The 23,325-nt window shown below is 32.9% G+C and overlaps 5 protein-coding genes across 5 annotated transcripts; all 5 read left to right on the top strand.

Moving 5' to 3' along the window:
* Nucleotides 1-947: 947 nt before the first annotated feature.
* Nucleotides 948-2,886, top strand: LOC145113917 (mannan endo-1,4-beta-mannosidase 4-like). The gene is made up of 5 exons (XM_079049958.1): nucleotides 948-1,262; nucleotides 1,460-1,657; nucleotides 1,773-1,895; nucleotides 2,076-2,278; nucleotides 2,490-2,886. The coding sequence occupies exons 1-5, from the start codon at nucleotides 948-950 to the stop codon at nucleotides 2,884-2,886; spliced, it is 1,236 nt and encodes a 411-aa protein (XP_078906084.1).
* A 3,174-nt stretch (nucleotides 2,887-6,060) lies between these two features.
* On the top strand, nucleotides 6,061-7,998 carry LOC145113916 (mannan endo-1,4-beta-mannosidase 4-like). Its single transcript, XM_079049957.1, has 5 exons — nucleotides 6,061-6,375; nucleotides 6,572-6,769; nucleotides 6,885-7,007; nucleotides 7,188-7,390; nucleotides 7,602-7,998. The coding sequence occupies exons 1-5, from the start codon at nucleotides 6,061-6,063 to the stop codon at nucleotides 7,996-7,998; spliced, it is 1,236 nt and encodes a 411-aa protein (XP_078906083.1).
* Nucleotides 7,999-11,130: 3,132 nt separating this feature from the next.
* LOC145113915 (mannan endo-1,4-beta-mannosidase 4-like) lies at nucleotides 11,131-13,068 on the top strand. Its single transcript, XM_079049956.1, has 5 exons — nucleotides 11,131-11,445; nucleotides 11,642-11,839; nucleotides 11,955-12,077; nucleotides 12,258-12,460; nucleotides 12,672-13,068. Exons 1-5 carry the CDS (start codon nucleotides 11,131-11,133, stop codon nucleotides 13,066-13,068), a joined length of 1,236 nt encoding a protein of 411 aa, XP_078906082.1.
* Nucleotides 13,069-16,201: 3,133 nt separating this feature from the next.
* Nucleotides 16,202-18,139, top strand: LOC145113914 (mannan endo-1,4-beta-mannosidase 4-like). Its single transcript, XM_079049955.1, has 5 exons — nucleotides 16,202-16,516; nucleotides 16,713-16,910; nucleotides 17,026-17,148; nucleotides 17,329-17,531; nucleotides 17,743-18,139. The coding sequence occupies exons 1-5, from the start codon at nucleotides 16,202-16,204 to the stop codon at nucleotides 18,137-18,139; spliced, it is 1,236 nt and encodes a 411-aa protein (XP_078906081.1).
* Nucleotides 18,140-21,272: 3,133 nt separating this feature from the next.
* Nucleotides 21,273-23,180, top strand: LOC145113913 (mannan endo-1,4-beta-mannosidase 4-like). The gene is made up of 5 exons (XM_079049954.1): nucleotides 21,273-21,587; nucleotides 21,784-21,981; nucleotides 22,097-22,219; nucleotides 22,400-22,602; nucleotides 22,814-23,180. Exons 1-5 carry the CDS (start codon nucleotides 21,273-21,275, stop codon nucleotides 23,178-23,180), a joined length of 1,206 nt encoding a protein of 401 aa, XP_078906080.1.
* Nucleotides 23,181-23,325: the final 145 nt, after the last annotated feature.

Below are 23,325 nucleotides of genomic sequence, written 5' to 3'. Positions count from 1 at the left end.
ACCACTTGTTATTACATTAACTACATAAAAACAAAACATGACATCATCAATATAAATTCACATGCAAAAGTGATGTGTGCAACATACATAACATCTACTTTGATACAAATTCCATTTGGAGAATACACGTGATAAAAACTATCAACAGAAAAATGGAACATAAAATTTAATATATATTTGCTATATGTCGTTAAAAGAAGTCAAATAAAGAAACCAAATGTCCCATGAATGGTGATGCGTAAACGTAAGAAAGTCACATGCTAGATTTCAACGTATGAAAAAAGGAACCCGAAAAAACAACAAAATGGTTTGGAGGAGTGGGGAAATAAATAGATAAATAAATCAAATTGTACCTAGTTTTTCATGCACAAGCAATGACTTGTGCGTTTATTTTGGGCTTTTTGTTTTTTATTTTTATATATTTATTTTTCAAGCACATGTGGTCTCGGAGTAACAAAATATTATAGTATTTCAAAAGAATCTAGTACCATCTTCGAATCTCTAAATACAATTCGTTTGGTCAACATATTTTTTATGTTTGGAACTCGACTAAAAGCTAATCTTTTAATGGTAGATTATGCACAAGGATCTAGTATCCAAACATAACATACCTACAATAGTGCAGTATCATTTTTTTCTTTTGCTTTTCCATTTGGAGTAACAAATGTTTGTGTGTCTTACAACCAAAAGTATGGCACCGTGCATGGGCATCGCAAAGTCGCTTGTCATTCCTTATGAATGATGATGCATATGTATCGTTAAGTTACATAATAAATATGATGAGGTCCCCACTTCCAACTAGATTCTTAACAAGACATGCGATATAAATACTCGACGAGCTAAGTGGACAAGAGAAAACACACTACTTTCCATCCATTACTCTAAACATTGGTTACTAACTTTCCTATTTCATATATCCACTATTAAAGATTAGCGATTTTTTAACCATGCCAGGAAAAGGAAATGCAGTTCTAAAAGGAGACTGCAAGGGTAAATGCCACCCGTCAACCATTAACGATAGTTTTGTGGAGACAAGGACACATCATTTCATGGTTAATGGAAAGCCGTTGTATTTTAATGGCTTTAACGCCTACTGGTTAATGTGTATGGCTTCTGATCCATCTACAAGGGTGAAGGTCACAGACGCATTTCAAGAATCTTCCAAGATAGGAATGAACCTGGTTAGGACTTGGGCTTTTAGTGATGGTGGCAACAAACCCCTGCAAACCTCTCCCGGTTTTTACAATGAGGACATGTTTAAGGTAACTTTATCTATTATTTTAGTCTCTATTTTTTATTCAACATGATCTGTAAACATTAAAAGGTAATTTCTTATCAACCATACAGACAAATCGACACGGACATATTGAAATAAAAGTTAGTAATAATCAAGATCACAAACACTTAACACCTCTGTTTTATGTTACTTGTGATAACCATCTACACCTTTTCATTCCAGGGATTGGATTTTGTGATATCAGAAGCGAAAAAGTATGGGATTCACTTGATTCTCAGCTTGGTTAATAACTGGGATGATTTTGGAGGTAAAAAACAATATGTTCAGTGGGCAAGGGATCATGGAGGACAATACTTGAATAGTGATGATGAGTTCTTTACCAACGTTGTAGTTAAAGGATATTATAAGAATCATTTGAAGGTATATATATGTTTGGGAAACAATGTTTCCATTATATCACAAAAATTTTCTACAACAGCTGTATTTGCATTTTGTTAGAAAATTTGAACATGTTGCAAATACTGTTTTGCTACAGACCATTCTTACGAGACGCAACTCAATCACCGGGGTTGACTACAAGGATGATTCCACCATCTTTGCATGGGAGCTAATGAACGAACCCCGCTGCCAGTCTGATCTATCAGGGAAATTTCTACAGGTTCTTGTTTTCTCTGTTTTCTCACGGTTAAGTTGTTCATATGAGAAAATGCCCGAATCAATTATCCAGAAAGAAGGAAATCTTCTACTTTCAAATGATAGGAGTACATAGAGGAAACTGGTTTTTTATGAAACTATATGGTGCATAACCTATAACCATCGGTATCTCTTCTTTGTGCAGGAATGGATAGTAGAAATGGCAGCCGAAATAAAGTCCATTGATAAGAACCATCTTCTCGAAATCGGACTTGAAGGGTTTTATGGGGAATCAATGCCTGAAAAGAAGCAAAACAATCCGGGCTATGAAGTAGGGACCGACTTCATTACAAACAACGGCGTCAACAATGTGGATTTTGCTACAATCCATCTGTATCCCGACCAATGGTATGATCGAGTCTATACCGACATATAAACTCCATCACAATGCTTTTGTTCGTATATATACTTTGCATGTCACGCTAGCCAACACCCGAACGTAGTTAGCATCCTAAAAATGTTTCATGAAATGCATGTTTCTTATTTATAACTAAAACAATCTTTTATGTTATTTAATTTTATTGAATAACATATGTGGATATTTCGATATTTGACTTAGGGTTCCGGGAGCTAGCGATGAAGCTCGAGCTAAATTTGTTGAAAAATGGATTAATGCACATATTGAGGATTGTGATTCCATCTTGAGAAAACCTTTACTGATTGCAGAATTTGGCAAGTCCTCTTGGTCTTCAGGTTACACCGTAGAAGCAAGGGATGAGTACTTTGGTGGGATATTCAACACGGCCTATGAAAGTGCAAGAAACCGGGGTTCGTGTTCAGGTACAACTTTTTGGCAAGTCATGGCAGAAGGAATGGATAACTGGGGTGACGGGTACCAAGTTGTCTTGGACCAAAACCCCTCCACTGCTGCAATAATTGCCAAACAGTCTCAAAGAATTTCATCACTCTGCTCTTCAATCAACCTAGAGTTCTCTCCCGTTGCTGTTGAAAAATAATTATGTTGGGCTCCTGAACAAATAATTATCCCTTTCGAGATAAAATGATATTTCTATCGGCCGCGTTACTTACCTTTAGAAAATGTGAAGTTTAAATAGTGAAATGAAAATAAAGATAGAGGTAGCAACCATTTTGCATGAAACAAAATAGTTGCAGCCTATTAATAATGTTGTACCGCGGGTAACTTCAACTCAGTATTGTTGGACGAAGTGGGAAAATTGATGCATTTCATTTTTATCAATAAATATGGTAAAATATGTAAGGTATTTTTATGTGTTTTCTTAGCTTTTGTCTATCTTTTCTTAATGTTATAAATACTTTGTTTATCAAACACACAGTCACGTCAACATATGTGAATCCTTTTATATGTATTCAAACCACTTTTTGATCACAAATCATCGACGAGAGGAATATTAATATTAGTTGATAAGGGATATAAGTCATGATATATCATTAAATATCAAGATTTTTTTACCTAAATTTTGTATTACACTTGTGCCTTTGGGAGTGGTGATACTTAAATGAACAAATACTTTCCCGAGTTTTATACTGAAAAGTCTCATTATTTTGGAATTTTTTTTGATAAATTCATAAATCTTTTTTTTTAACAAAAAAGTCTCGTTATTTTCGGAAAATCACATAATCTATCTTTTCCAATTATAAAAAACTTTTTCCTTAATTTGGGCAAAATGTTAAACAATCAGGTTTATTCTATTCAAAAAAAAGATTTAGGACTTTATCAAAAAAAATCTCAAAATAATTAGACTTTTCTGCATGAAACGCATACTTATCCTATCAATATTGCTTGACAAAGGATATAAGTCATGATATATCAATGAATATTATGCCTTTAGATCTTGATTTTTAATTAAAATTATGTTTGTGAGAGTTGTGATAATTAAACAAACCATTACTTAATACTGACCGAAATATGTGTGTATGTGTCTGTGTGTGAGAGCCAGGTGCGAATGTACAAAAGCTATTGGATCACTTTTTCCAAGTGATGTTAACACAGAAAAAAAAACATCTTGTTAATATGCCACTAAACCTATTTCAATATAATTTCTAGAATACTAATTCATGTTTAAAAAATATTACCTAAGTTTTAACAAACAAAAGAAGATCAATTCAAAACTATTTAAGTTATTTTTGACATCAAACTCCTAATAAAGAAGATAAATGATTTGGTGAAGAAAATATAGTCTTAAGGAGTAATTAACACATATATTGGTGTCGTGGCGCAAATGTTAATTTTTGGTAATCTAAAATGCAATTTTTTTAAACAAATACATAAATCATTATTAATACACATATATTAGGGTCTTGGCACAAATGTTACTTTTATTGTAATCTGTAATATGAATATTTATGTCACCAAACTCAGAATTATGATGATGATTTTTCATGAAACCTTTCCAATTATGAGGTTGTTATCTTATATAATAAGTAAAATCATTGATTAATACAACTGGGGCTCGTAGAAGAACTAAACTCATTATTTCTCATTTGTCTACAAGATTATATTATAGGGAACTCAAATTAGTTGGAGTTCAAAAATTCCTACTTTATTTTCGGTCGCAAGGTTATATCAACAACTATAAACTTAAGGTTTCGTCGTACCTTTGAAATATCCTTTATCAATATTGGGAATAAATTTTGGTGCATTGTTAACCTTAGGCCCGCAAACGACTATAAATTTATGTTTTAGTCATACCATTGAAATATACTTTATCAATATTGGGTAGACATTTTGGTGCAATGTTTATCTTAGGCATGAAGTCTTAAACCTAACAATTGTATGTTTATTTTTATATTTATAATTTTCATAATTTTCTTTATAAATAAGATTAATATCAATTAAATTAATAAATATAAGGTGAGGGTCATTTTTATAAACATCTAGCATTTATCACCAAAGATTTATAATATAGATAATGTGTACAAGTGTACTCTGAATAAACTTTAATTAATGAGTAATCATACACTACTTAGTATCGATGCACGAACACATAAAAAATGATAAGGGAGTGTTTCCTCACTAGTCTTCTAAAAGTATTGGTTTAAGATCTATCGAATTTCCTTCTAAGCAGTTACATTGCCTATTATGATAGGTTTTGGAACCCCAAACATCCGTTGTTTTATTATAATAGGGAACACCTCGTACACAAGCAAAGCGAGTTATGTTTAGATTACAATACATCCACTTGCTACATGCCATGCTACTCAACCACTTGTTATTACATTAACTACATAAAAACAAAACATGACATCATCAATATAAATTCACATGCAAAAGTGATGTGTGCAACATACATAACATCTACTTTGATACAAATTCCATTTGGAGAATACACGTGATAAAAACTATCAACAGAAAAATGGAACATAAAATTTAATATATATTTGCTACATGACGTTAAAAGAAGTCAAATAAAGAAACCAAATGTCCCATGAATGGTGATGCGTAAACGTAAGAAAGTCACATGCTAGATTTCAACGTATGAAAAAAGGAACCCGAAAAAACAACAAAATGGTTTGGAGGAGTGGGGAAATAAATAGATAAATAAATCAAATTGTACCTAGTTTTTCATGCACAAGCAATGACTTGTGCGTTTATTTTGGGCTTTTTGTTTTTTATTTTTATATATTTATTTTTCAAGCACATGTGGTCTCGGAGTAACAAAATATTATAGTATTTCAAAAGAATCTAGTACCATCTTCGAATCTCTAAATACAATTCGTTTGGTCAACATATTTTTTATGTTTGGAACTCGACTAAAAGCTAATCTTTTAATGGTAGATTATGCACAAGGATCTAGTATCCAAACATAACATACCTACAATAGTGCAGTATCATTTTTTTCTTTTGCTTTTCCATTTGGAGTAACAAATGTTTGTGTGTCTTACAACCAAAAGTATGGCACCGTGCATGGGCATCGCAAAGTCGCTTGTCATTCCTTATGAATGATGATGCATATGTATCGTTAAGTTACATAATAAATATGATGAGGTCCCCACTTCCAACTAGATTCTTAACAAGACATGCGATATAAATACTCGACGAGCTAAGTGGACAAGAGAAAACACACTACTTTCCATCCATAACTCTAAACATTGGTTACTAACTTTCCTATTTCATATATCCACTATTAAAGATTAGCGATTTTTTAACCATGCCAGGAAAAGGAAATGCAGTTCTAAAAGGAGACTGCAAGGGTAAATGCCACCCGTCAACCATTAACGATAGTTTTGTGGAGACAAGGACACATCATTTCATGGTTAATGGAAAGCCGTTGTATTTTAATGGCTTTAACGCCTACTGGTTAATGTGTATGGCTTCTGATCCATCTACAAGGGTGAAGGTCACAGATGCATTTCAAGAATCTTCCAAGATAGGAATGAACCTGGTTAGGACTTGGGCTTTTAGTGATGGTGGCAACAAACCCCTGCAAACCTCTCCCGGTTTTTACAATGAGGACATGTTTAAGGTAACTTTATCTATTATTTTAGTCTCTATTTTTTATTCAACATGATCTGTAAACATTAAAAGGTAATTTCTTATCAACCATACGACAAATCGACACGGACATATTGAAATAAAAGTTAGTAATAATCAAGATCACAAACACTTAACACCTCTGTTTTATGTTACTTGTGATAACCATCTACACCTTTTCATTCCAGGGATTGGATTTTGTGATATCAGAAGCGAAAAAGTATGGGATTCACTTGATTCTCAGCTTGGTTAATAACTGGGATGATTTTGGAGGTAAAAAACAATATGTTCAGTGGGCAAGGGATCATGGAGGACAATACTTGAATAGTGATGATGAGTTCTTTACCAACGTTGTAGTTAAAGGATATTATAAGAATCATTTGAAGGTATATATATGTTTGGGAAACAATGTTTCCATTATATCACAAAAATTTTCTACAACAGCTGTATTTGCATTTTGTTAGAAAATTTGAACATGTTGCAAATACTGTTTTGCTACAGACCATTCTTACGAGACGCAACTCAATCACCGGGGTTGACTACAAGGATGATTCCACCATCTTTGCATGGGAGCTAATGAACGAACCCCGCTGCCAGTCTGATCTATCAGGGAAATTTCTACAGGTTCTTGTTTTCTCTGTTTTCTCACGGTTAAGTTGTTCATATGAGAAAATGCCCGAATCAATTATCCAGAAAGAAGGAAATCTTTTACTTTCAAATGATAGGAGTACATAGAGGAAACTGGTTTTTTATGAAACTATATGGTGCATAACCTATAACCATCGGTATCTCTTCTTTGTGCAGGAATGGATAGTAGAAATGGCAGCCGAAATAAAGTCCATTGATAAGAACCATCTTCTCGAAATCGGACTTGAAGGGTTTTATGGGGAATCAATGCCTGAAAAGAAGCAAAACAATCCGGGCTATGAAGTAGGGACCGACTTCATTACAAACAACGGCGTCAACAATGTGGATTTTGCTACAATCCATCTGTATCCCGACCAATGGTATGATCGAGTCTATACCGACATATAAACTCCATCACAATGCTTTTGTTCGTATATATACTTTGCATGTCACGCTAGCCAACACCCGAACGTAGTTAGCATCCTAAAAATGTTTCATGAAATGCATGTTTCTTATTTATAACTAAAACAATCTTTTATGTTATTTAATTTTATTGAATAACATATGTGGATATTTCGATATTTGACTTAGGGTTCCGGGAGCTAGCGATGAAGCTCGAGCTAAATTTGTTGAAAAATGGATTAATGCACATATTGAGGATTGTGATTCCATCTTGAGAAAACCTTTACTGATTGCAGAATTTGGCAAGTCCTCTTGGTCTTCAGGTTACACCGTAGAAGCAAGGGATGAGTACTTTGGTGGGATATTCAACACGGCCTATGAAAGTGCAAGAAACCGGGGTTCGTGTTCAGGTACAACTTTTTGGCAAGTCATGGCAGAAGGAATGGATAACTGGGGTGACGGGTACCAAGTTGTCTTGGACCAAAACCCCTCCACTGGTGCAATAATTGCCAAACAGTCTCAAAGAATTTCATCACTCACCTCTTCAACCAACCTAGAGTTCTCTCCCGTTGCTGTTGAAAAATAATTATGTTGGGCTCCTGAACAAATAATTATCCCTTTCGAGATAAAATGATATTTCTATCGGCCGCGTTACTTACCTTTAGAAAATGTGAAGTTTAAATAGTGAAATGAAAATAAAGATAGAGGTAGCAACCATTTTGCATGAAACAAAATAGTTTCAGCCTATTAATAATGTTGTACCGCGGGTAACTTCAACTCAGTATTGTTGGACGAAGTGGGAAAATTGATGCATTTCATTTTTATCAATAAATATGGTAAAATATGTAAGGTATTTTTATGTGTTTTCTTAGCTTTTGTCTATCTTTTCTTAATGTTATAAATACTTTGTTTATCAAACACACAGTCACGTCAACATATGTGAATCCTTTTATATGTATTCAAACCACTTTTTGATCGCAAATCATCGACGAGAGGAATATTAATATTAGTTGATAAGGGATATAAGTCATGATATATCATTAAATATCAAGATTTTTTACCTAAATTTTGTATTACACTTGTGCCTTTGGGAGTGGTGATACTTAAATGAACAAATACTTTCCCGAGTTTTATACTGAAAAGTCTCAATATTTTGGAATTTTTTTTGATAAATTCATAAATCTTTTTTTTTTGAACAAAAAAGTCTCGTTATTTTCGGAAAATCACATAATCTATCTTTTCCAATTATAAAAAACTTTTTCCTTAATTTGGGCAAAATGTTAAACAATCAGGTTTATTCTATTCAAAAAAAAGATTTAAGACTTTATCAAAAAAAATCTCAAAATAATTAGACTTTTCTGCATTAAACGCATACTTATCCTGACAAAGGATATAAGTGATGATATACCAATGAATATTATGCCTTTAGATCTTGATTTTGAATTAAAATTATGTTTGTGGGAGTTGTGATAATTAAACAAACCATTACTTAATACCGACCGAAATGTGTGTGTATGTGTATGTGTGTGAGAGAGTCAGGTGCGAGTGTACAAAGCTATTGGATCACTTTTTCCAAGTGATATTAACACAGAAAAAAAAAACATCTTGTTAATATGCCGCTAAACCTATTTCAATATAATTTGTAGAATACTAATTCATTTTTTAAACAATATTACCTAAGTTTTAACAAACAAAAGAAAATCAATTAAAAACTATTTAAGTTATTTTTGACATCAAACTCCAAATAAAGAAGATAAATGATTAAGTTATGTATGCTGGTGAAGAAGATATAGTCTTAAGGAGTGATTAACACATATATTGGTGTCTTGGCGCAAATGTTATTTTTTTATTATCTAAAATCCAGTTTTTTTAAACAAATAGATAAATCATTATTAATACACATATATTAGGGTCTTGGCAAAGATGTTACTTTTATTGTAATCTGTAATATGAATATTTCCAATTATAAGGTTGTTATCTTAATATAATAAGTAAAGTCATTGATTAATACAACTGGGGCTCGTAGAAGAACTAAACTCATTATTTCTCATTTGTCTACAATGTTATATAACAGGGAACTCAAATTAATTGGAGTTCAAAAATTCATACTTTATTTTCAGTCACAAAGTTATATCAGCAACTATAAACTTAAGGTTTAGTCGTACCTTTGAAATATCCTTTATCAATATTGGGAATAAATTTTGGTGCATTGTTAACCTTAGGCCCGCAAACGACTGTAAACTTATGTTTTAGTCATACCATTGAAATATACTTTATCAATATTGGGTAGACATTTTGGTGCAATGTTTATCTTAGGCATGCAGTCTTAAACCTAACAATTGTATGTTTATTTTTATATTTATAATTTTCATAATTTTCTTTATAAATAAGATTAATATCAATTAAATTAATAAATATAAGGTGAGGGTCATTTTTATAAACATCTAGCATTTATCACCAAAGATTTATAATATAGATAATGTGTACAAGTGTAGTCTGAATAAACTTTAATTAATGAGTAATCATACACTACTTAGTATCGATGCACGAACACATAAAAAATGATAAGGGAGTGTTTCCTCACTAGTCTTCTAAAAGTATTGGTTTAAGATCTATCGAATTTCCTTCTAAGCAGTTACATTGCCTATTATGATAGGTTTTGGAACCCCAAACATCCGTTGTTTTATTATCATAGGGAACACCTCGTACACAAGCAAAGCGAGTTATGTTTAGATTACAATACATCCACTTGCTACATGCCATGCTACTCAACCACTTGTTATTACATTAACTACATAAAAACAAAACATGATATCATCGATATAAATTCAAATGCAAAAGTGATGTGTGCAACATACATAACATCTACTTTGATACAAATTCCATTTGGAGAACACACGTGATAAAAACAATCAACAGGAAAATGGAACATAAAATTTAATATATATTTGCTATATGACGTTGAAAGAAGTCAAATAAAGAAACAAAATGTCCCATGAATGGTGATGTGTAAACGTAAGAAAGTCACATGCTAGATTTCAACGTATGAAAAAAGGAACCCGAAAAAACAACAAAATGGTTTGGAGGAGTGGGGAAATAAATAGATAAATAAATCAAATTGTACCTAGTTTTTCATGCACAAGCAATGACTTGTGCGTTTATTTTGGGCTTTTTGTTTTTTATTTTTATATATTTATTTTTCAAGCACATGTGGTCTCGGAGTAACAAAATATTATAGTATTTCAAAAGAATCTAGTACCATCTTCGAATCTCTAAATACAATTCGTTTGGTCAACATATTTTTTATGTTTGGAACTCGACTAAAAGCTAATCTTTTAATGGTAGATTATGCACAAGGATCTAGTATCCAAACATAACATACCTACAATAGTGCAGTATCATTTTTTTCTTTTGCTTTTCCATTTGGAGTAACAAATGTTTGTGTGTCTTACAACCAAAAGTATGGCACCGTGCATGGGCATCGCAAAGTCGCTTGTCATTCCTTATGAATGATGATGCATATGTATCGTTAAGTTACATAATAAATATGATGAGGTCCCCACTTCCAACTAGATTCTTAACAAGACATGCGATATAAATACTCGACGAGCTAAGTGGACAAGAGAAAACACACTACTTTCCATCCATTACTCTAAACATTGGTTACTAACTTTCCTATTTCATATATCCACTATTAAAGATTAGCGATTTTTTAACCATGCCAGGAAAAGGAAATGCAGTTCTAAAAGGAGACTGCAAGGGTAAATGCCACCCGTCAACCATTAACGATAGTTTTGTGGAGACAAGGACACATCATTTCATGGTTAATGGAAAGCCGTTGTATTTTAATGGCTTTAACGCCTACTGGTTAATGTGTATGGCTTCTGATCCATCTACAAGGGTGAAGGTCACAGATGCATTTCAAGAATCTTCCAAGATAGGAATGAACCTGGTTAGGACTTGGGCTTTTAGTGATGGTGGCAACAAACCCCTGCAAACCTCTCCCGGTTTTTACAATGAGGACATGTTTAAGGTAACTTTATCTATTATTTTAGTCTCTATTTTTTATTCAACATGATCTGTAAACATTAAAAGGTAATTTCTTATCAACCATACGACAAATCGACACGGACATATTGAAATAAAAGTTAGTAATAATCAAGATCACAAACACTTAACACCTCTGTTTTATGTTACTTGTGATAACCATCTACACCTTTTCATTCCAGGGATTGGATTTTGTGATATCAGAAGCGAAAAAGTATGGGATTCACTTGATTCTCAGCTTGGTTAATAACTGGGATGATTTTGGAGGTAAAAAACAATATGTTCAGTGGGCAAGGGATCATGGAGGACAATACTTGAATAGTGATGATGAGTTCTTTACCAACGTTGTAGTTAAAGGATATTATAAGAATCATTTGAAGGTATATATATGTTTGGGAAACAATGTTTCCATTATATCACAAAAATTTTCTACAACAGCTGTATTTGCATTTTGTTAGAAAATTTGAACATGTTGCAAATACTGTTTTGCTACAGACCATTCTTACGAGACGCAACTCAATCACCGGGGTTGACTACAAGGATGATTCCACCATCTTTGCATGGGAGCTAATGAACGAACCCCGCTGCCAGTCTGATCTATCAGGGAAATTTCTACAGGTTCTTGTTTTCTCTGTTTTCTCACGGTTAAGTTGTTCATATGAGAAAATGCCCGAATCAATTATCCAGAAAGAAGGAAATCTTTTACTTTCAAATGATAGGAGTACATAGAGGAAACTGGTTTTTTATGAAACTATATGGTGCATAACCTATAACCATCGGTATCTCTTCTTTGTGCAGGAATGGATAGTAGAAATGGCAGCCGAAATAAAGTCCATTGATAAGAACCATCTTCTCGAAATCGGACTTGAAGGGTTTTATGGGGAATCAATGCCTGAAAAGAAGCAAAACAATCCGGGCTATGAAGTAGGGACCGACTTCATTACAAACAACGGCGTCAACAATGTGGATTTTGCTACAATCCATCTGTATCCCGACCAATGGTATGATCGAGTCTATACCGACATATAAACTCCATCACAATGCTTTTGTTCGTATATATACTTTGCATGTCACGCTAGCCAACACCCGAACGTAGTTAGCATCCTAAAAATGTTTCATGAAATGCATGTTTCTTATTTATAACTAAAACAATCTTTTATGTTATTTAATTTTATTGAATAACATATGTGGATATTTCGATATTTGACTTAGGGTTCCGGGAGCTAGCGATGAAGCTCGAGCTAAATTTGTTGAAAAATGGATTAATGCACATATTGAGGATTGTGATTCCATCTTGAGAAAACCTTTACTGATTGCAGAATTTGGCAAGTCCTCTTGGTCTTCAGGTTACACCGTAGAAGCAAGGGATGAGTACTTTGGTGGGATATTCAACACGGCCTATGAAAGTGCAAGAAACCGGGGTTCGTGTTCAGGTACAACTTTTTGGCAAGTCATGGCAGAAGGAATGGATAACTGGGGTGACGGGTACCAAGTTGTCTTGGACCAAAACCCCTCCACTGCTGCAATAATTGCCAAACAGTCTCAAAGAATTTCATCACTCACCTCTTCAACCAACCTAGAGTTCTCTCCCGTTGCTGTTGAAAAATAATTATGTTGGGCTCCTGAACAAATAATTATCCCTTTCGAGATAAAATGATATTTCTATCGGCCGCGTTACTTACCTTTAGAAAATGTGAAGTTTAAATAGTGAAATGAAAATAAAGATAGAGGTAGCAACCATTTTGCATGAAACAAAATAGTTTCAGCCTATTAATAATGTTGTACCGCGGGTAACTTCAACTCAGTATTGTTGGACGAAGTGGGAAAATTGATGCATTTCATTTTTATCAATAAATATGGTAAAATATGTAAGGTATTTTTATGTGTTTTCTTAGCTTTTGTCTATCTTTTCTTAATGTTATAAATACTTTGTTTATCAAACACACAGTCACGTCAACATATGTGAATCCTTTTATATGTATTCAAACCACTTTTTGATCGCAAATCATCGACGAGAGGAATATTAATATTAGTTGATAAGGGATATAAGTCATGATATATCATTAAATATCAAGATTTTTTACCTAAATTTTGTATTACACTTGTGCCTTTGGGAGTGGTGATACTTAAATGAACAAATACTTTCCCGAGTTTTATACTGAAAAGTCTCAATATTTTGGAATTTTTTTTGATAAATTCATAAATCTTTTTTTTTTTGAACAAAAAAGTCTCGTTATTTTCGGAAAATCACATAATCTATCTTTTCCAATTATAAAAAACTTTTTCCTTAATTTGGGCAAAATGTTAAACAATCAGGTTTATTCTATTCAAAAAAAAGATTTAAGACTTTATCAAAAAAAATCTCAAAATAATTAGACTTTTCTGCATTAAACGCATACTTATCCTGACAAAGGATATAAGTGATGATATACCAATGAATATTATGCCTTTAGATCTTGATTTTGAATTAAAATTATGTTTGTGGGAGTTGTGATAATTAAACAAACCATTACTTAATACCGACCGAAATGTGTGTGTATGTGTATGTGTGTGAGAGAGTCAGGTGCGAGTGTACAAAGCTATTGGATCACTTTTTCCAAGTGATATTAACACAGAAAAAAAAAACATCTTGTTAATATGCCGCTAAACCTATTTCAATATAATTTGTAGAATACTAATTCATTTTTTAAACAATATTACCTAAGTTTTAACAAACAAAAGAAAATCAATTAAAAACTATTTAAGTTATTTTTGACATCAAACTCCAAATAAAGAAGATAAATGATTAAGTTATGTATGCTGGTGAAGAAGATATAGTCTTAAGGAGTGATTAACACATATATTGGTGTCTTGGCGCAAATGTTATTTTTTTATTATCTAAAATCCAGTTTTTTTAAACAAATAGATAAATCATTATTAATACACATATATTAGGGTCTTGGCAAAGATGTTACTTTTATTGTAATCTGTAATATGAATATTTCCAATTATAAGGTTGTTATCTTAATATAATAAGTAAAGTCATTGATTAATACAACTGGGGCTCGTAGAAGAACTAAACTCATTATTTCTCATTTGTCTACAATGTTATATAACAGGGAACTCAAATTAATTGGAGTTCAAAAATTCATACTTTATTTTCAGTCACAAAGTTATATCAGCAACTATAAACTTAAGGTTTAGTCGTACCTTTGAAATATCCTTTATCAATATTGGGAATAAATTTTGGTGCATTGTTAACCTTAGGCCCGCAAACGACTGTAAACTTATGTTTTAGTCATACCATTGAAATATACTTTATCAATATTGGGTAGACATTTTGGTGCAATGTTTATCTTAGGCATGCAGTCTTAAACCTAACAATTGTATGTTTATTTTTATATTTATAATTTTCATAATTTTCTTTATAAATAAGATTAATATCAATTAAATTAATAAATATAAGGTGAGGGTCATTTTTATAAACATCTAGCATTTATCACCAAAGATTTATAATATAGATAATGTGTACAAGTGTAGTCTGAATAAACTTTAATTAATGAGTAATCATACACTACTTAGTATCGATGCACGAACACATAAAAAATGATAAGGGAGTGTTTCCTCACTAGTCTTCTAAAAGTATTGGTTTAAGATCTATCGAATTTCCTTCTAAGCAGTTACATTGCCTATTATGATAGGTTTTGGAACCCCAAACATCCGTTGTTTTATTATCATAGGGAACACCTCGTACACAAGCAAAGCGAGTTATGTTTAGATTACAATACATCCACTTGCTACATGCCATGCTACTCAACCACTTGTTATTACATTAACTACATAAAAACAAAACATGATATCATCGATATAAATTCAAATGCAAAAGTGATGTGTGCAACATACATAACATCTACTTTGATACAAATTCCATTTGGAGAACACACGTGATAAAAACAATCAACAGGAAAATGGAACATAAAATTTAATATATATTTGCTATATGACGTTGAAAGAAGTCAAATAAAGAAACAAAATGTCCCATGAATGGTGATGTGTAAACGTAAGAAAGTCACATGCTAGATTTCAACGTATGAAAAAAGGAACCCGAAAAAACAACAAAATGGTTTGGAGGAGTGGGGAAATAAATAGATAAATAAATCAAATTGTACCTAGTTTTTCATGCACAAGCAATGACTTGTGCGTTTATTTTGGGCTTTTTGTTTTTTATTTTTATATATTTATTTTTCAAGCACATGTGGTCTCGGAGTAACAAAATATTATAGTATTTCAAAAGAATCTAGTACCATCTTCGAATCTCTAAATACAATTCGTTTGGTCAACATATTTTTTATGTTTGGAACTCGACTAAAAGCTAATCTTTTAATGGTAGATTATGCACAAGGATCTAGTATCCAAACATAACATACCTACAATAGTGCAGTATCATTTTTTTCTTTTGCTTTTCCATTTGGAGTAACAAATGTTTGTGTGTCTTACAACCAAAAGTATGGCACCGTGCATGGGCATCGCAAAGTCGCTTGTCATTCCTTATGAATGATGATGCATATGTATCGTTAAGTTACATAATAAATATGATGAGGTCCCCACTTCCAACTAGATTCTTAACAAGACATGCGATATAAATACTCGACGAGCTAAGTGGACAAGAGAAAACACACTACTTTCCATCCATTACTCTAAACATTGGTTACTAACTTTCCTATTTCATATATCCACTATTAAAGATTAGCGATTTTTTAACCATGCCAGGAAAAGGAAATGCAGTTCTAAAAGGAGACTGCAAGGGTAAATGCCACCCGTCAACCATTAACGATAGTTTTGTGGAGACAAGGACACATCATTTCATGGTTAATGGAAAGCCGTTGTATTTTAATGGCTTTAACGCCTACTGGTTAATGTGTATGGCTTCTGATCCATCTACAAGGGTGAAGGTCACAGATGCATTTCAAGAATCTTCCAAGATAGGAATGAACCTGGTTAGGACTTGGGCTTTTAGTGATGGTGGCAACAAACCCCTGCAAACCTCTCCCGGTTTTTACAATGAGGACATGTTTAAGGTAACTTTATCTATTATTTTAGTCTCTATTTTTTATTCAACATGATCTGTAAACATTAAAAGGTAATTTCTTATCAACCATACGACAAATCGACACGGACATATTGAAATAAAAGTTAGTAATAATCAAGATCACAAACACTTAACACCTCTGTTTTATGTTACTTGTGATAACCATCTACACCTTTTCATTCCAGGGATTGGATTTTGTGATATCAGAAGCGAAAAAGTATGGGATTCACTTGATTCTCAGCTTGGTTAATAACTGGGATGATTTTGGAGGTAAAAAACAATATGTTCAGTGGGCAAGGGATCATGGAGGACAATACTTGAATAGTGATGATGAGTTCTTTACCAACGTTGTAGTTAAAGGATATTATAAGAATCATTTGAAGGTATATATATGTTTGGGAAACAATGTTTCCATTATATCACAAAAATTTTCTACAACAGCTGTATTTGCATTTTGTTAGAAAATTTGAACATGTTGCAAATACTGTTTTGCTACAGACCATTCTTACGAGACGCAACTCAATCACCGGGGTTGACTACAAGGATGATTCCACCATCTTTGCATGGGAGCTAATGAACGAACCCCGCTGCCAGTCTGATCTATCAGGGAAATTTCTACAGGTTCTTGTTTTCTCTGTTTTCTCACGGTTAAGTTGTTCATATGAGAAAATGCCCGAATCAATTATCCAGAAAGAAGGAAATCTTTTACTTTCAAATGATAGGAGTACATAGAGGAAACTGGTTTTTTATGAAACTATATGGTGCATAACCTATAACCATCGGTATCTCTTCTTTGTGCAGGAATGGATAGTAGAAATGGCAGCCGAAATAAAGTCCATTGATAAGAACCATCTTCTCGAAATCGGACTTGAAGGGTTTTATGGGGAATCAATGCCTGAAAAGAAGCAAAACAATCCGGGCTATGAAGTAGGGACCGACTTCATTACAAACAACGGCGTCAACAATGTGGATTTTGCTACAATCCATCTGTATCCCGACCAATGGTATGATCGAGTCTATACCGACATATAAACTCCATCACAATGCTTTTGTTCGTATATATACTTTGCATGTCACGCTAGCCAACACCCGAACGTAGTTAGCATCCTAAAAATGTTTCATGAAATGCATGTTTCTTATTTATAACTAAAACAATCTTTTATGTTATTTAATTTTATTGAATAACATATGTGGATATTTCGATATTTGACTTAGGGTTCCGGGAGCTAGCGATGAAGCTCGAGCTAAATTTGTTGAAAAATGGATTAATGCACATATTGAGGATTGTGATTCCATCTTGAGAAAACCTTTACTGATTGCAGAATTTGGCAAGTCCTCTTGGTCTTCAGGTTACACCGTAGAAGCAAGGGATGAGTACTTTGGTGGGATATTCAACACGGCCTATGAAAGTGCAAGAAACCGGGGTTCGTGTTCAGGTACAACTTTTTGGCAAGTCATGGCAGAAGGAATGGATAACTGGGGTGACGGGTACCAAGTTGTCTTGGACCAAAACCCCTCCACTGCTGCAATAATTGCCAAACAGTCTCAAAGAATTTCATCACTCACCTCTTCAACCAACCTAGAGTTCTCTCCCGTTGCTGTTGAAAAATAATTATGTTGGGCTCCTGAACAAATAATTATCCCTTTCGAGATAAAATGATATTTCTATCGGCCGCGTTACTTACCTTTAGAAAATGTGAAGTTTAAATAGTGAAATGAAAATAAAGATAGAGGTAGCAACCATTTTGCATGAAACAAAATAGTTTCAGCCTATTAATAATGTTGTACCGCGGGTAACTTCAACTCAGTATTGTTGGACGAAGTGGGAAAATTGATGCATTTCATTTTTATCAATAAATATGGTAAAATATGTAAGGTATTTTTATGTGTTTTCTTAGCTTTTGTCTATCTTTTCTTAATGTTATAAATACTTTGTTTATCAAACACACAGTCACGTCAACATATGTGAATCCTTTTATATGTATTCAAACCACTTTTTGATCGCAAATCATCGACGAGAGGAATATTAATATTAGTTGATAAGGGATATAAGTCATGATATATCATTAAATATCAAGATTTTTTACCTAAATTTTGTATTACACTTGTGCCTTTGGGAGTGGTGATACTTAAATGAACAAATACTTTCCCGAGTTTTATACTGAAAAGTCTCAATATTTTGGAATTTTTTTTGATAAATTCATAAATCTTTTTTTTTTTGAACAAAAAAGTCTCGTTATTTTCGGAAAATCACATAATCTATCTTTTCCAATTATAAAAAACTTTTTCCTTAATTTGGGCAAAATGTTAAACAATCAGGTTTATTCTATTCAAAAAAAAGATTTAAGACTTTATCAAAAAAAATCTCAAAATAATTAGACTTTTCTGCATTAAACGCATACTTATCCTGACAAAGGATATAAGTGATGATATACCAATGAATATTATGCCTTTAGATCTTGATTTTGAATTAAAATTATGTTTGTGGGAGTTGTGATAATTAAACAAACCATTACTTAATACCGACCGAAATGTGTGTGTATGTGTATGTGTGTGAGAGAGTCAGGTGCGAGTGTACAAAGCTATTGGATCACTTTTTCCAAGTGATATTAACACAGAAAAAAAAAACATCTTGTTAATATGCCGCTAAACCTATTTCAATATAATTTGTAGAATACTAATTCATTTTTTAAACAATATTACCTAAGTTTTAACAAACAAAAGAAAATCAATTAAAAACTATTTAAGTTATTTTTGACATCAAACTCCAAATAAAGAAGATAAATGATTAAGTTATGTATGCTGGTGAAGAAGATATAGTCTTAAGGAGTGATTAACACATATATTGGTGTCTTGGCGCAAATGTTATTTTTTTATTATCTAAAATCCAGTTTTTTTAAACAAATAGATAAATCATTATTAATACACATATATTAGGGTCTTGGCAAAGATGTTACTTTTATTGTAATCTGTAATATGAATATTTCCAATTATAAGGTTGTTATCTTAATATAATAAGTAAAGTCATTGATTAATACAACTGGGGCTCGTAGAAGAACTAAACTCATTATTTCTCATTTGTCTACAATGTTATATAACAGGGAACTCAAATTAATTGGAGTTCAAAAATTCATACTTTATTTTCAGTCACAAAGTTATATCAGCAACTATAAACTTAAGGTTTAGTCGTACCTTTGAAATATCCTTTATCAATATTGTGAATAAATTTTGGTGCATTGTTAACCTTAGGCCCGCAAACGACTGTAAACTTATGTTTTAGTCATACCATTGAAATATACTTTATCAATATTGGGTAGACATTTTGGTGCAATGTTTATCTTAGGCATGCAGTCTTAAACCTAACAATTGTATGTTTATTTTTATATTTATAATTTTCATAATTTTCTTTATAAATAAGATTAATATCAATTAAATTAATAAATATAAGGTGAGGGTCATTTTTATAAACATCTAGCATTTATCACCAAAGATTTATAATATAGATAATGTGTACAAGTGTAGTCTGAATAAACTTTAATTAATGAGTAATCATACACTACTTAGTATCGATGCACGAACACATAAAAAATGATAAGGGAGTGTTTCCTCACTAGTCTTCTAAAAGTATTGGTTTAAGATCTATCGAATTTCCTTCTAAGCAGTTACATTGCCTATTATGATAGGTTTTGGAACCCCAAACATCCGTTGTTTTATTATCATAGGGAACACCTCGTACACAAGCAAAGCGAGTTATGTTTAGATTACAATACATCCACTTGCTACATGCCATGCTACTCAACCACTTGTTATTACATTAACTACATAAAAACAAAACATGATATCATCGATATAAATTCAAATGCAAAAGTGATGTGTGCAACATACATAACATCTACTTTGATACAAATTCCATTTGGAGAACACACGTGATAAAAACAATCAACAGGAAAATGGAACATAAAATTTAATATATATTTGCTATATGACGTTGAAAGAAGTCAAATAAAGAAACAAAATGTCCCATGAATGGTGATGTGTAAACGTAAGAAAGTCACATGCTAGATTTCAACGTATGAAAAAAGGAACCCGAAAAAACAACAAAATGGTTTGGAGGAGTGGGGAAATAAATAGATAAATAAATCAAATTGTACCTAGTTTTTCATGCACAAGCAATGACTTGTGCGTTTATTTTGGGCTTTTTGTTTTTTATTTTTATATATTTATTTTTCAAGCACATGTGGTCTCGGAGTAACAAAATATTATAGTATTTCAAAAGAATCTAGTACCATCTTCGAATCTCTAAATACAATTCGTTTGGTCAACATATTTTTTATGTTTGGAACTCGACTAAAAGCTAATCTTTTAATGGTAGATTATGCACAAGGATCTAGTATCCAAACATAACATACCTACAATAGTGCAGTATCATTTTTTTCTTTTGCTTTTCCATTTGGAGTAACAAATGTTTGTGTGTCTTACAACCAAAAGTATGGCACCGTGCATGGGCATCGCAAAGTCGCTTGTCATTCCTTATGAATGATGATGCATATGTATCGTTAAGTTACATAATAAATATGATGAGGTCCCCACTTCCAACTAGATTCTTAACAAGACATGCGATATAAATACTCGACGAGCTAAGTGGACAAGAGAAAACACACTACTTTCCATCCATTACTCTAAACATTGGTTACTAACTTTCCTATTTCATATATCCACTATTAAAGATTAGCGATTTTTTAACCATGCCAGGAAAAGGAAATGCAGTTCTAAAAGGAGACTGCAAGGGTAAATGCCACCCGTCAACCATTAACGATAGTTTTGTGGAGACAAGGACACATCATTTCATGGTTAATGGAAAGCCGTTGTATTTTAATGGCTTTAACGCCTACTGGTTAATGTGTATGGCTTCTGATCCATCTACAAGGGTGAAGGTCACAGATGCATTTCAAGAATCTTCCAAGATAGGAATGAACCTGGTTAGGACTTGGGCTTTTAGTGATGGTGGCAACAAACCCCTGCAAACCTCTCCCGGTTTTTACAATGAGGACATGTTTAAGGTAACTTTATCTATTATTTTAGTCTCTATTTTTTATTCAACATGATCTGTAAACATTAAAAGGTAATTTCTTATCAACCATACGACAAATCGACACGGACATATTGAAATAAAAGTTAGTAATAATCAAGATCACAAACACTTAACACCTCTGTTTTATGTTACTTGTGATAACCATCTACACCTTTTCATTCCAGGGATTGGATTTTGTGATATCAGAAGCGAAAAAGTATGGGATTCACTTGATTCTCAGCTTGGTTAATAACTGGGATGATTTTGGAGGTAAAAAACAATATGTTCAGTGGGCAAGGGATCATGGAGGACAATACTTGAATAGTGATGATGAGTTCTTTACCAACGTTGTAGTTAAAGGATATTATAAGAATCATTTGAAGGTATATATATGTTTGGGAAACAATGTTTCCATTATATCACAAAAATTTTCTACAACAGCTGTATTTGCATTTTGTTAGAAAATTTGAACATGTTGCAAATACTGTTTTGCTACAGACCATTCTTACGAGACGCAACTCAATCACCGGGGTTGACTACAAGGATGATTCCACCATCTTTGCATGGGAGCTAATGAACGAACCCCGCTGCCAGTCTGATCTATCAGGGAAATTTCTACAGGTTCTTGTTTTCTCTGTTTTCTCACGGTTAAGTTGTTCATATGAGAAAATGCCCGAATCAATTATCCAGAAAGAAGGAAATCTTTTACTTTCAAATGATAGGAGTACATAGAGGAAACTGGTTTTTTATGAAACTATATGGTGCATAACCTATAACCATCGGTATCTCTTCTTTGTGCAGGAATGGATAGTAGAAATGGCAGCCGAAATAAAGTCCATTGATAAGAACCATCTTCTCGAAATCGGACTTGAAGGGTTTTATGGGGAATCAATGCCTGAAAAGAAGCAAACCAATCCGGGCTATGAAGTAGGGACCGACTTCATTACAAACAACGGCGTCAACAATGTGGATTTTGCTACAATCCATCTGTATCCCGACCAATGGTATGATCGAGTCTATACCGACATATAAACTCCATCACAATGCTTTTGTTCGTATATATACTTTGCATGTCACGCTAGCCAACACCCGAACGTAGTTAGCATCCTAAAAATGTTTCATGAAATGCATGTTTCTTATTTATAACTAAAACAATCTTTTATGTTATTTAATTTTATTGAATAACATATGTGGATATTTCGATATTTGACTTAGGGTTCCGGGAGCTAGCGATGAAGCTCGAGCTAAATTTGTTGAAAAATGGATTAATGCACATATTGAGGATTGTGATTCCATCTTGAGAAAACCTTTACTGATTGCAGAATTTGGCAAGTCCTCTTGGTCTTCAGGTTACACCGTAGAAGCAAGGGATGAGTACTTTGGTGGGATATTCAACACGGCCTATGAAAGTGCAAGAAACCGGGGTTCGTGTTCAGGTACAACTTTTTGGCAAGTCATGGCAGAAGGAATGGATAACTGGGGTGACGGGTACCAAGTTGTCTTGAACCAAAACCCCTCCACTGCTGCAATAATTGCCAAACAGTCTCAAAGAATTTCATCACTCAGCCTTCAACCAACCTAGAGTTCTCTCATGTTGCTGTTGAAAAATAATTATGTTGGGCTCCTGAACAAATAATTATCCCTTTCGAGATAAAATGATATTTATCGCTGCCGCGTTACTTACCTTTAGAAAATGTGAAGTTTAAATAGTGAAATGAAAATAAAGA

The sequence above is a fragment of the Lactuca virosa genome, chromosome 5, assembly GCF_052849685.1.
Source record: "Lactuca virosa cultivar CGN04683 chromosome 5, Lactuca_virosa_CGN04683_v6, whole genome shotgun sequence".
NCBI lineage: Eukaryota > Viridiplantae > Streptophyta > Magnoliopsida > Asterales > Asteraceae > Lactuca > Lactuca virosa.
The sequence above is the reverse complement of the archived record's forward strand: the minus strand, read 5'-3'. Positions and strand labels throughout refer to the sequence as shown.